Here is a 14,224-nt window from a genome sequence, read left to right as displayed (position 1 = left end):
TTCAGGGAATCTACTTCAGGACTCTAGGCTTTGACAGGAGTCAACGCCTCAACTTAACCGCCCTTGCTATTGCTGCTTCAACCAGAAAAGGGCCCTGAGCGGATGAAGTGCCTGACGCTATCAGGACAAACAAACGTGCTGTCGGTGGGAACACTACTCCAGCGCGCTCGGGGTTGGCGCTGGGGCTTTCGGGTCGGAGTCGGAGCTTGACCAGCCCTCCAAAGCCTCGCAGGGAGGGAAGTAAAAAACGAGACGCCTTGCTCTGTACCCGAGACGGTACAACGGCTTGGTTTGGATTCCCTCTGCTTCCTGACCCTAGAGGGTTAAATTAGGAGGGTACAACGCCACCCTTTTCTCCTCCTTCCCGCCTGCCTCCCTCCCCTTACCTTTAAAAAGTTAAAAAATGTCTGCAGTAGAAATCTCTTAAAGGGGCGGTGCCGGTGTACGAGTTCTCTTGGCAAGAGTCACTGGGAAGGCTGGCTAGGGGCGTGAGTTCGCTCCACCAGCACCAAAACACTGAAAAAAAAAATAAGAAAAAAAAAATTCAAAAAAACGAGCGAGCGAGAGAAAGAGAGGGAGAGAGAGAGAGAGTGTGTGTGTGTGGGGGGGGGGGGGTGGGAGGAAGGGAAAAAAAGGGGGGAAAAAGGCGGACAGACACACACTTTAGATAAGGACAATTAGTCACTAGCGAGACCAAGTAGGAAGAGAAGTTTAAATCAGAGGGATTGAATGAGGGTGCTCTGTGCCTTCCCTGAAGCCATGCCCTCCAGCAACTCCCGCCCCCCCGCGTGCCTAGCCCCGGGGGCTCTCTACTTGGCTCTGTTGCTCCATCTCTCCCTTTCCTCCCAAGCTGGAGACAGGAGACCCTTGCCTGTAGACAGAGCTACAGGTTTGAAGGAAAAGACCCTGATTCTACTTGATGTGAGCACCAAGAACCCAGTCAGGACAGTCAATGAGAACTTCCTCTCTCTGCAGCTGGATCCGTCCATCATTCATGATGGCTGGCTCGATTTCCTAAGGTAAGGCAGGGGCTTCGATGGATCATTTAAAATTTTTTAGTAACATCCCCTCAACCCCTTCCTATCCCCGATTCCAAAGGGGAAAGAAGAAAGTAAGCCAAGCAGATCTCTCAAAGAGAAGAAAGGAGGTTTTCCTCCTCCTGGATTGTGTGCTATGAGGCTGTAACTAGTGATTGGGAAAAGCAATGTTTTCTATTAAGATGCACATGTTTGCAATGCAGAAGGCATTTCAGAAACTTATCAGTTATGACTGAAAAAATGTTGTGCTTACATATATCCACAATTAGCCTCCCCGTCTCCTTCTGAAAAAGAAACAAGAGGTTCAGAGCAGTTACAAAAGCGAAGAAAAGATCTCAAACAACAAAGAGCTGAAAAGAATGAGTATGTGTGTGTGGGGGTGTGTGTGTATGTGCGACAGAGAGGAGTGTGTGTGTGTGTCTGTGAATGTTCAAGCGGGATTGCACGAAAAGTGGAATATTCCACGGAAAGCTCGTTTCGTCAGTTCTCTCCCACTCTCAGACAGAAAACGAATTTAAGCAGAGGCTTGAGTGGTGGGCAAGTTGGATCGGAGTTAAATTTTTTTATTTTATATCCTCCGCTGTCATCTCCAGACTTCAGGACTTTGTAAGGCGCTTTTTATAGACGGAATGCCCCCCTCCCCCTCAGTTCCTCCTCCTCAAATCTCCTGCGGTAACTGCACAGTTTAGCTTTTCTTTAAAGAAAAGAAAAAAAAAAATCCTCGCTGGGGTCACAGCGTTATAAGGGAAGCGGTAAGAGACCCAGAAATACTCCAGGGAGGCTTCGGAGATCTGAACCCCGCACCAGCGGATTAGCAAACCCGGAGGTTTGTGATTCCCTTTGCTCTAGGGCTTGTAATCTAATTGGGCTCACACTCTCCCCGGGTTGTTGCAGTTTGGCAGTTAGGCAACTACGATCCCTTCCCATCAGGGACAGAGTTGCAGTGTAAAATAAGAAATACATCCTCTGCAATGTCGAATCCAAGTGTTGAGTTTTTAAAAATTCCCTCCAAGTTGGAGCCTCAGCTGTGGGTTCCCCTCGAAGAGCCTTCAGCGCTCTCAGTCCCACTCTGCCCCGAGGCCACGTCCGTTGTGCGTCCTTCGTATTTTTCACTCCTTGCGAAATTCGAGTTTTGCTTCTTGAGGTGCGTCCGCCTCTCAGCTCTTGGGGTTGTCCCCCTGGCCCGGGTCAGGTCTGCGGATGCCGCAGGTAGCGGGAGGCGCCACGTGGAGCGCTCCTTCCACATGGAGGAAGGGCAGCCGAAGAACTGAGAGGCTGTAGCTTCCCTTGCGGAGGCCGTTTCGGTTCCTGCTGGTGCGGTTGCTGCCAGGGCGGAACAGCCAGCTCTGCGCGGCCCAGCTTCCTCTTCGAAAGCTCCTTGGTGCAGCAGAGTGCGTCTCTGAGCTCGTCCGAATGTAGGGTGCAACGGAGTTTTCCGCAATGCTTGTCCCACTTGCATTAAACTCCTTCAGCTGCGCAGACCCCTTTCCCCTCCAGCTTTCTTCTTTTTAAAAATCAGCCTGTTCGCCTAATGCTTTCCTGCCTCAGAAAAGAGTCTGGGAGGCAGCTTTTCGGGGAAGAAGTCCTGGCGGAGCGCATTCGCTTTGGCTGTGCAGGCTCCTGGATGAAAGGTTGTTGGAACTGCCCTTTTCCCAGGACCGGATTCGCGCGGACGTCTCCTTTGCCACAGTAGGCCCACGCGACGCCCTGACTGTGCCTGTCCTGGAGCGCGGTCCCGGAGACTTCAGCCAAACGACCCTTCTGGTTACAAGACCCTGGGGTAGCCACGTCTCTTCTCAAAAAACTCCAAAAGCAGAGTCTGTTTTTTCTTTCTCGTATCCACCTACTTTATGATGCTCTTTAACGTCACCATTTGGATTTGGGTTTTCAGAATCTGAAACAGTAAAGCGTTAAAAAATAATTTACAGACCCGGAACTCAGCAGCCGATCCCCTCAGCATTATCAGTATCTGCATTGCTCCTTCCCTACTCCTTCCCAAAGCAGCAGCCTTTGGCTTTTAAAAACCTATTGATGGAAATCCTGACCTTAAATAGATGTAAATGCTATTGTTTTAATGCTCATTTAGTATCCCCTAACGCGCAGGTTCCACATTTCGGCTAGCTTCATTTTCCCTAGCGGTTCCAAACGGCCCCAAGTGGGAAAGAAGAAAGATGGAGCCTAACTCCGGGGTGGGGTGGGGAGGAGGATGTTACCTTTCCTGAGATCAGGCCGAATTATTTCAGGGGCCAAAGAGACTTTGCCTTTACTCTGTGTGTGTGTGCTGGTGGTGGTGGTGCGGGAGTGGAGAAGTGTTCTTGGAAAGGCAAGGGTTTACCCTGGGGATCTCTCCGTCCGGGGATTTGGGAAACAATGCGGTTTTTACAATATAGTGAAAAAGACAAATCAACTCGGACATTAAAAGAAAGAAAGTAGGAATCCACTTAAGCTCAGGCGCCGGGCCTGGTCTGAGAGAAAAAAGGCAGGTTTCACCTCCTGCACGGAGGTTTGTGGGGCCCCTGGGGCTGAGGAGGCAATGCCGGCTTTCAGCATACAGGTTTTTGGCAAGGGTCGGAAGCCAGAGGTAGGCGCGCCTAGCGCGTCTCCACCCGGAGCGCTTTCCTGGCAGTGGCAGAAGCCGGGCAACTACGCTTTAGCGCCGTGCTCGTAGCACGTACACCCACCCCGTACAAACACTCTATGAACAAATACAGTCTGTAGCCTTTAGGAGATCAGGATCTGGGTGTCTGCGGGAGGGGGCCGCTGCGGGCGCCTGGAAGCGAGAGGCATAGCCCCCGGAGTTGGGCGGTGAGGGCGGGCTGGGGCGCGGGGCACTAGCTAGAAGCTGCGGGAACGGCCAGGGGCCAGCGTGGACTACCGGCTGGGGCAGGCACAGAGCCTCTAGCCCTGGCCAGGTCACCCTCAGGGAGTAGGAAGAGGGCCCTTTTCCGTGCCCCACGCGCTCTCGTCCTGTCCCGGGGAACTTTCTTCTCTTATTCTCTTCCTCTGCAGCTCCAAGCGCTTGGTGACCCTGGCCCGGGGACTTTCGCCCGCCTTTCTGCGCTTCGGGGGCAAAAGGACCGACTTCCTGCAGTTCCAGAACCTGAGGAACCCGGCGAAAAGCCGCGGGGGCCCGGGCCCGGATTACTATCTCAAAAACTATGAGGATGGTGAGAAACTTGATTACCATTCTTTATCAGGGGAGCGGAAGCGAGCACCCGCTGGGTTTGTGTGTCTCTATGTTCGTGTGTGTGTGTGTGCGTGGGTGTGTGCGTGTGTGTGTGTGCGTGTGTGCGTGTGTGTGTGTGTGTATGCGCGCGCGCGCGCGTTGGGGCAGATTTGGAGAACCTGGTTGCAGGTCGCCTGAAAATGAAAAGTTGGAAGCTTCAGACGAGGAGACGCTGCAGTGTGGAACTCCTGACCTCATTGCGCAAAGGGGGTTCTCCAGGTTGTCCTCACCCAGCTGCTGGCCTTTTGCTGGGCGGCTGTCTTGGAGGCTGCTAGCGGGCTGGTCCTGCGGGGTGTAGATAAAGCAGGTTTTTTGAGAAAATTCAGCCAGGTTCATAGATTATTAAAGGTCAGAGTCATATTTCTTTGCTAAAATTCTAGGCAAAGTGCCTTTCTGTTTTTCTTATTTCTTGCCTTCCTGTGATGAGGGTACAGAAGGGATTCAGCCGTTTTTGAAGTGCACTCTAAAGTATTCTGGAATAATCCCTTTTAAATTGGTCCCTTGTTGAGGAAGGTTTGGAAATCTCCACAATTAGTTCTTCTTCAGATTGCCTAATCTCAGAGTTGCATTTTTTTCTGTTTTAAAATGGGATTACAAATGCCAGCTTTCTTTCCTGACCGAATTAGGTAAGTGTTGGAAGGGCTTTGAAAACTTGAAATCCTATTTCAGTCAGAGAGGCCAATCTTTTTTGGTTTGAACAGTCTCATTTTTACTAGGGAAAAAAATGAAAATGCTATTGAAAAATTTTTGTTTAGAAGGCTAGGTGTTAACATCTATGAACTTCCTGTTTAAGTGGAGGGATGTGCTTTCAAAGAGGCACGATGGGTATTGGCGTTTCTTGAGCTATTGACACTGTTAAGATGGGATAGGAGAGGCATTAGTGTCCATTCTTGGAGGGCTTTCTCCCGGCTGTTGTTCCTTCTCATAAGCAAACTACACTTTTATATATAAAGGGCTCAGGGACAGGTTTTCAGAGCCCTCTGAATTTTGTTACATCTTGTTCTTACCAATCAGCTAAAGGAGCAAATGCCCTTGTATTTTCTTGGGCCTTCATTGAAAAGAACTTCTGGAGAGGTATTGGAATGTATTTCAAGGGTGGCTGAGGAACGTTTTTTTAAAGTGCCAGAATAAGAGAAAGAGGGCAAGGCTGAGGCTTCTTGAGTTTGGAGCATGACTAGGACTTACTCTTTTATAACATTTGCCAAAGCATGTAGGTGTTTAAGGCTATATCTTTTCAAAGATAAAAGTCATTGCCATAAAAGTGTGGATTGCAAGTGGACTTTTTGCTGTCACTCAGCATAAATGCTGAAAGGTAAAAGATAGTCTTTAACAGCACCTCTGATGGTAATTTGACCCAGAACCTTATAGCTCCCAGGGTCACTGTCAGCTCTGTGATCAGACATAAGAAGGGAGAATATTAATGGTTTTCCCAATGAGATAGCTCTTCTTCCAATCCATTTGAACTATTTCCTCTTTAGTTTGTGGGAAAACTTGTAAGAGCCCCGGGAATTGCTGGGGGTGGGGGCGGGGGTGCGGAGAAAGATTATAAGTTTAGAAATTGGTCTGTTTCTCTCAACCTTGTACCTAGGATTATGTTACATTGAGAACAATGAGATCTGCTTAAAATGAAGGCTACAATTTGTTTCCCTTTGTGAAAGGAGAAAGTGAGCATCATGGGGAGAAAAGAAATTGGCAGAAGGCAGTGCCCTGTAAAACTTCATAGAATTAAAAAAAAAAAAATAAATGGAAAAGATCCAAGAGGTCACCTTCAGTCCTTCTATCATGTCAGGGGCCAGTATAGGATCATTCCATATGGAATCCTTTTCTTGTTTTGTCCAACCTGGCATTAAATATCTCTAGGAATGTAGTTTGTCACCACTCATAGGGGAGAGATTCTTCTGTCCCGTAAGCTTTTGCTGGGAAATTTCTCCTGAATTTTCCCTTTATAAGTATTTACAATTATTCCTGTTTGCATTTTTTAGACATCTATCTTCAAAATAATTTCTGCCTTTGGTGTGGGTGTTAGCTTCAAAAAAAAAAAATGTTTCCTCATAGCTGTTTTTTATCTAGACTACCTGGATCTAATTCTTTTAAAACTTTCTTTAAAGTCAGTCCTTCCAGACACTAATCTGTTTTATTGCTCCTAGCTGAACTCCTTTTGATTTATGTTTTCCTAGTAATAAGATGCTCTGAACTATATCAGTATTTGAGACTTTAGCCGAGTTAAAGAGAATGAGAATGTCCTATTTCTGCCCTTTGAAGCTCACATATCCTTAAATTACCCCTACTGTCTTTGTTGTTGCATGTTGCATTGCAGAATTCAAGGCAAAATGTTCTTGGTATAGTCTCAGCAATTTTGAAAACATTATGCTTCCGTTGTCCCTTTTCATCTAGTGATAACTGTTATCATCACGAGCATCTTAAAGTAATTAAGCCTTCTTAGGAAATGGCCCTGTAGTAAGCACTTGGGCATAAAGGCATCTTATTAAAAGATGTATTTACTTAAACATAGTACAGAATAACAACATACATTTTGAGTAATAAGATATACCTACTGGCACATTATGAAACTGAATGATACAGTGAAGAGAAAATGGAATTTGGACTTAGGAAGCTTGCACTGCAGGCCTGGCCCTATCACTTATGAATGTGTGGCCCGGGGCTTACTGTTTATAGCATGTGGATGATGATAATTACCTACTGTGCATTGCTTCTCTGAAGGTTCTAAGAGGTAATGTTTGTAAGTTACTTTTTTTGACTGCACAACACTATAAGAAAGGTAAGGATTCTTACTTTCATTAACGACAATGTCAGCAAATTTATAATATATATTTAATGTTTTAAAGTGGGATTAAGGAGTGAGTAAGATTTCATGAGACTGAAGTTTTTGCAGAAGGCACAAGGTAGATTTATGGAATTACTTGAGAGGATTGAGAGAATGTAGGGAGAATTATCTTTAAGGAACAGAGTTGAGAACCAAAGGTGGCTTTTGTTATGTACTAATGTTAAAATGAATGGATAGTTGTAGTGTTGAGCAAAAAGCCTCCACTCTTCTGGTTAATCCGTTTATATTGCTACCCTGATATGATTTCTTTTTTTTCTTTTTTCTTTTTTCTTTTTTTTGAGATGGAGTCTCCTCTGTCGCCCAGGCTGGAGGGCAGTGGCACGATCTTGGTTTACTGCAATCTCTGCCTCCCGGTTTCAAGTGATTTTCGTGCCTCAGCCTCTTGAGTAGCTGGGATTACAGGTGTGTGCCACCATGCCCGGCTAATTTTTGTATTTTTAGTAGAGATGGGGTTTCACCATGCTGGCCAGGCTGGTCTTGAACTCCTGACCTCAAGTGATCTGCCCAACTCAGCCTCCCAAAGTGCTGAGATTATAGACATGAGCCACTGTGCCCAGCCCCTGATGTGATTTTGTTGTTCCCCTTGTTTTCCCATGAATTAATAATGCAATTAACAACTCATGTGTCTTCTGTTTTCCAAATACTTTTTGAGCACATTAATGCAACTGTATTTTCTCTAACTTTGTAAAACCACTGTTTATGTATCACTTTGGGAGTTTCACTGGTTACTCCTTTAATGCAGCTAACTATTCTACTCTATGCTTAGGCACCTTGAATTACATACACACATAGTGATGATGGAAGAAGTAAAAATAGAGTTGTTCTTTATACCCTAGGAATCTTACCGTTGCATAACTTCCTTTTTGTTCTATGTTTATGCTTTACTTGCTCTCAACAAAGAAATCTTGGGTTATTCTTCTGTTCTTAAGTTTATTTTTTCCCAGTCTTCCCCTCTTTGTATTATATTCAATGTAGTTTATTTGTATGCATGTTTTTTAAGACCATAGCTGCATCTTTAATGAAGACGTACACCATTTTTTAATGTACCTCAAAAGCCAGCTTAATATTTCTAAAATGTCATATTCATCACGTTACTCTTTTGCTAAAAACTATGGTTATTTTTGGATTGCTTACATAATATGTTCAAACTCCTCAACTTGACATTCACAACCTTTCACATTTCAGTCTCAGCTTACTTTTGCTACCCTGTGTTTCCATATACCTTTTATTACAGCCAAACTTGATTGTTCACTGTCTCCTTAAAGCACCTTTATTATCTCAACCCCATGCCTTTGTTCAGTTAGCATATGAATATGCCTTGAATGTCTTTCTCTTGGCTCAAGTCAGAGCTTACTCCATCCCATCTAGTTTTTGAAGGCCCACTGCAAATGTTCCTTATTTGCACAAAAATGTTCTTGAACAGGTCATTCTACAGTGATCTCTTCTTTCTCTAGACTGCTGTAGCTTTTACTCTTTATGCTTTTCTTTTGGCTCCTTCTGCCTTGTTTTGCCATTTAACTTCATATATATATACACATATATATACACACACACACATATATACACTATATATACACGTTCAATTTTATATATACATACATTCAACTTTATATATATACACATATATATATTTTACCTTTCCATCTAGAATGCAAATTCTTTATAGGAAGAGACCATATCTAATTATTGTATATCCACAATGTCTAGCCTTTATGATACATGGTAGATCTTCAGCAAATTTTCTTGGGTGTATACTAGGTTAAAAACACTGTGAAAGGCTCTGGGAAAATGGAGGTGACCAGTGGAGAAATGAGTGAAGGTATACATGAAGCTTCTATTCATTTTACACTTTCAACACATATTCCCATGCAGTCCATTCTTGATGCTTATTTTTTAATGACATTCTTCATGATTTTAATCATGTGCTCTTTATCTTTGGTTGTCTAAGTTGTCTTGATTTTATGCTATGTGTTAAATTAACTTTATCACCCAGTTTAAAGCCTTGTACTAGAACTACATTTAAAAAAAAATTGTATCTGTTTCTACCTTGCCTTTACTTTTGCTTTTCTTTGTTAGTCTAATGTAATTTCTATCCCTGATTTTTCAATTCCTGGTGTAACTGTGCCTTTTCACAACTTTCAAATATCTTTTATCTTTATCTCCTGAAGATTTTTCTCTTCAGAGAGCTTCTAAATTCTAAATGATGAATGTGTGTATACTTTGTAAACTCTAAGACACTGTATAACTATTATTATTCTCTTTTCTCTAGGAAGCTTTTCCACAGATGAAGTAGTTAATTCTTTTTCTTTCTAATCCCCTTCTATCAATCAAGACTTATGGTGTAAGAATAGCACAACTGCCAAAATATATATTTGCCTTGAACTTATCCACCTTCTATTATCTCATTTTCTTTCACATAATGTTTTAAAATTCTGTTACATTTAATAAGTATGTACTGATTATCTACTCTCTGTTTAGTTTCATGCCAAAGAATGGCAAAATATAAAATAAATAAAGGATGTTATCCCAAATCACCGTTAGAACACAACAGTAATAATTGCTTTAAGCAAGATACATTAATCAAGTGTTGAACTTAGTGGGTGGAACTTTAAAAGAGGATATTTGCATAGCCTTAAAGCATCTCTCTCATAATATTATTAACTAATTATTGTGGTGGTTTTAATATATGTCCACAAATTCTCCGCCTCTGGGAGGTGGAGCTTAATTCTTCTTCCCTTGAGTGTGAGTTGGATTTAAAGAAGAGAGTCTCCAAAGGGGAAAATAGTAACTTTTCACTGGAGAAACTGACAGACATCATTTTATCAGTGACTATGGTTAACATCAGCAGATAAGTCATATTGATATCATGTATTATTCTCTGATATGATATAATGAGAAGGGCACTTCACCATGTGATATTCTTTCCCCAAATCTGTAACTCTCAGTAAACATGAGAAAACATTAGTCAAACCCAAACTGGAGGATACTCTACAAGATACCTGACTTGTATTCTTCAAAAGATACTGTGTCCTGCTGTCAATGAACCAGTAGTGTAGTTGGTGAGACAACATTAACACTGATAAAACTGAAGAAAAACAGAAAGACAATTTAGAATGAAGTGCTAAGTGGAATATAATAGTTTGCCAGGGTATAACAAGAAAAGTAGAGTTGAATACTAGTGATGCTGGTAAGCCTTAGGTGGAGTTAGATAGGTAGGTAGACCTTAGAGAGACAGAGACAAGAAGAGAGGATATGCAACTCAAGGGAAAGAGCATCAGGCAAATCCTCATATATATTTGGGCAGGAAGGAGACCACCCTGAAAGTATGTTAGAAATTATCTTAGTTCATGTGGTAGAACCATGTCAAAATATCTTTTATAGAAGCCTATTTACACATTTTTGTTAAATAGAAATGTTTATAATTAAAGAAAAATATATGAAAATAAAGTACATTAGAAATTATCCCAAAGTTCATATTGCTAGAATTATGTCTAAATTGGGTTTTAATATATTCTAATCTATTTTTCTTAACTCCAAAACATATAATCGAAGAAGAAGAAAAAGAAAGTACATGTGTGAGAGAAAAGGTTGGTTGGGTAAATCCAGATCAGATTATGGGAATCTTGAAATTTAGGCATAGTAAAATGGAATTGGCCCTAAAGGAAAAAAGAGGCTATTATAACTTATTTTACTGCACTGGAGAAGGGAAGGACACATTTTCAATAGGGGCCTTCCATGACACTTGCTCTGTCCCATCTTCCCTTTCCAAATCACTTGACACATTCATTCCCTCCCTCTAACTAAACTGTGTTATAATAACTGCATTTGTCAAGGTTTGAGTTACAAAGCATGCTTAAAATGCAATTATTAATTAGATTAATAAAATTGAATTATTAATTAGATTCTTACATTGCAAGTTTTATAAAGTAAAAGGTCTTAAAATTTGCTTGTTATTTTATGTTATTCCTTCTTTTGTAGAGTAAAAACAGGCTAGTATTTTATAATATTCATTTATTTACTCATTGAGTAGGCATCCAGTTTCAGGCCCCTGTTTGACACTGAAGCTGGGAAGATTAATGGGGCCTAGGTGTAATTGTCAAATTATGTACTACTGACTTCTTGTCACTTCAGCAGCAGCAGCCAAAAGCAGTTTTGAGAGAATTGTAGGCCCAAGAAAAGCCTTCATTCTAACTTCATCCTTGGCATTTCACAATTTGTCTGCCAATAACTTTAGAAGGATTTGATATAATTTCATATTGTATTAAAAGGCATCAGTAATCACCTGAAGTTTTTATGTATGTTTATGAAGTTTTATTTATGTTTATTTTATTCTGCCTTTTGAAATAAAAATGGATGCATTTCTGTAATACCTTTGAAATTTTGTATGCAGGCCCTGGGTGTGAGCTGCAGTTCACTATATCCCAGTAAATTTGATTTTGTATCTTAGAAAGATTTAGTCACCATGTCTAGTCACAATGTAGTCATTGTGGCCACGTGCATACTACTAGAAGTGGTACAGACCAAGAAATACTGGTCCATTACTTGTGGAGGTAGCTTAATTAATTTCAGTGAATCAGAAAAACCAGTAAATAAACCTTTTAATGCTGACCACATTTGTATAATTTACCACCTGGGTATTGGGGAAAAAGGAAATTCATCAATTTTTTTTGTACAATGCAACTGTACTACTCTTGCCAATACCAAATTATTATTTCTTCTGCCAAATTCATTTACATTATCTCTCCTGTTCTCCCAGTCCCTACTGATGGGATGGGGACCTCATGGAAGAAAAACAGTTTCTTTCAAATAGTTTTCTGGTTTTGCTTAGCCTGCTGGTCACGTGATCTGGACTCCTATGGTCAGGAGCCGTGTCTGAGAATCCTTCATCAAAATGGATTCGATGTTAAGTATCTTAATATGGGTACTTCTTAGTTCCTTAATCATGCTTTCAGCTATCTCAGTCTATAAGACGGTAGATTGAAACTCTGAGCTGTGTGTGTGTGTGTGTGTGTGTGTGTGTGTGTGTGTCAGAGAGAAAGAGAGTGAGAATGAATATGAGAATGAGAGAATTTGGTGTTTCATTCCCTGAACTGGTTCATCAACGGTAATTTAGGCAAAGTGAATACATACTTCTTGACTAGTGGTTAGTGCTGTTCAGGGTTTACATACCTTGTACAAGTTTGTTATTTTATCCATTGACTTTCGTGATCTGATTGAGTTGAGTTCAGTTCCATTCAGTTTTCTTCACTCTGATATCATAAAAGACAGGGTAATTTTGCTCAATTCAATAAATGTTTTTTGATTATCAGTTATATATAAGCCAGACTTAGTGCTAGATATTGGGGCAATCAAGAGGAATAAACTGTACTTTCAAGAGTGCTGTGATCTTATATATTAAATATAAATTTCATAGTGCTCTCCAGTGTCCTCTCTTTAGTTAGTTATACCAATCTTTGCTTAGTTCTTAACCTCTCCACTTACATATACTATAATTTCCATGTTGAACACACATCTCCCTCTCCCCTGAAATTGAAAATTTTACCTGTTCTTGAAAGCTCTGCTCAAATTCCATCTTTCATTAAACCTTCTGCTAAGTCAGTACCCATTAATCTTTCTATCTTTCTCTGAATTTTTTCTAAAATTCTTTTCTGAAAGTGTACTCCAGTTTAGTCCAAGTACCCAGACTGACTTAAGCAGGTCATTTTTGTCCTTAGGAATTTACAATAAAAATACACTGCCATTGTTACACATACAAAAACCCATATAGACATAACCATCATCATACTGCATGGAACAGACACATTAAGTCAAAGTATTTATGTTATTTACAAGGCTAAATATATGTGTTTTGGTTATCGTGTAGCAAATAATGAAGAATGAAATGTATATGCTGTATATTTTGAAAAGATGGGTGCATGTATGTATCTATATGTTTGTGTTAAAGGAATTAGGGGTTAAACTAGTACCTTATTTTCACTTGGTTTGGAATGTGAAGTTAGAAAGCTGGGAAAAGGTAAACTGCCCAGATTTGGGACATTATCTCTTAAATACTATGGAAGAATGAATGTTTCTCTGCAGCCCAATAATAGTAATAACAAAACCATAATAATAATACTTAATGTTATTGAATGCTTATTACATGCCAGGTACTGTTTTAAGCAATGTACATGCAATAATACATTAATCCTTCCATCAACCCTATGAGGAAAGTACTGTTTACCCCATTTGACAGATGGGGAAACCAAGGCACAGAGAGGTTAAGCAATTTGCCCAAGACTACCTAGCTAATGAGTTGTGCTACAGGGACTCAGTGATATCAGTCATTAAACCTTCAAGGTTAAATGGAACGTCTGCTATGAAGTATTAAATCGTTGGTAGAACCAGGATTAGATCCCAGTCCCGTACTCTCTTCACCGTGCTTAGATAAGAGAGGGATACAATCTTTTAATCATGCATTGTCTTATTTATTAGTCCTTTCATTTGTCTGGCTCCAAAACCCCTAAACTGACCATTGTGGAGCATTAAAAAAGTGTGTGCCATAGGCCTTCCCATGAATATAGTCCCATGAACATATTCAAAGATCTTGTGGGTTATGACACAAATAGTTGTTAGGTAAAACAGAGAATGATAACTGCAGGAAGACACATGAACAATGGAAAGAAATGATTGTCACATTTTAGGACATGTTGAAGGAATAGAACAACTGATCCAATGTAGGAAAGGACTTGTAGTTTCTCTGGGAAGGAGGTATATTTTGGAAGCAGATGCGTTGAAGGGAATAATAGAAATGGATCAATGGTGTTATTGACGTAAGGGAAATTTCAGGAAAAAAGAGAAATAAGAATATTTGAAAAAATTATTGGACAGTTTTGAGAATATTTGAAAAAATTACTGGGCAATTTTATAATTATTTTTTACTTATACACTGAACCATACTCTGACTTATTCTTCCTTCAAGTTCTAAGCCTAATGAAGTCCTGTGAAGAGAAAAGGGAACTGATAAGGGGGATATTTCAAGAAAGCCTTTTCTTCATACCTCTTTCCCTTATCTTTCTGTTTGAACTGAGATTTTGTTAAATTCAAGTGGAGAACACAGCCATAGACACTTAAAATGAA

At 40.9% G+C, this 14,224-nt stretch overlaps 1 protein-coding gene across 5 annotated transcripts in view; it reads left to right on the top strand.

Annotated features, from left to right (window-relative positions):
* The first annotated feature begins 608 nt into the window (after positions 1-608).
* The window catches only part of HPSE2 (heparanase 2 (inactive)), a 782,696-nt gene continuing 769,080 nt past the window's right edge, over positions 609-14,224 (top strand). For 3 of the 5 annotated variants that reach the window (XM_077947184.1, XM_077947183.1, XM_015147906.3), the window contains exons 1-2: positions 610-1,019; positions 4,047-4,204. In XM_077947184.1, the coding sequence (XP_077803310.1) occupies positions 730-1,019; positions 4,047-4,204 (448 nt within the window). In that variant the 5' untranslated portion in view covers positions 610-729. Of the gene's footprint in view, positions 1,020-4,046; positions 4,205-14,224 lie in introns of all 5 variants that reach the window. The other 2 variants (XM_077947182.1, XM_077947181.1) reach the window with 1 other exon arrangement.

Source organism: Macaca mulatta, chromosome 9 (genome assembly GCF_049350105.2).
Source record: "Macaca mulatta isolate MMU2019108-1 chromosome 9, T2T-MMU8v2.0, whole genome shotgun sequence".
NCBI lineage: Eukaryota > Metazoa > Chordata > Mammalia > Primates > Cercopithecidae > Macaca > Macaca mulatta.
This window is presented reverse-complemented; position numbering and strand designations above follow the sequence as displayed.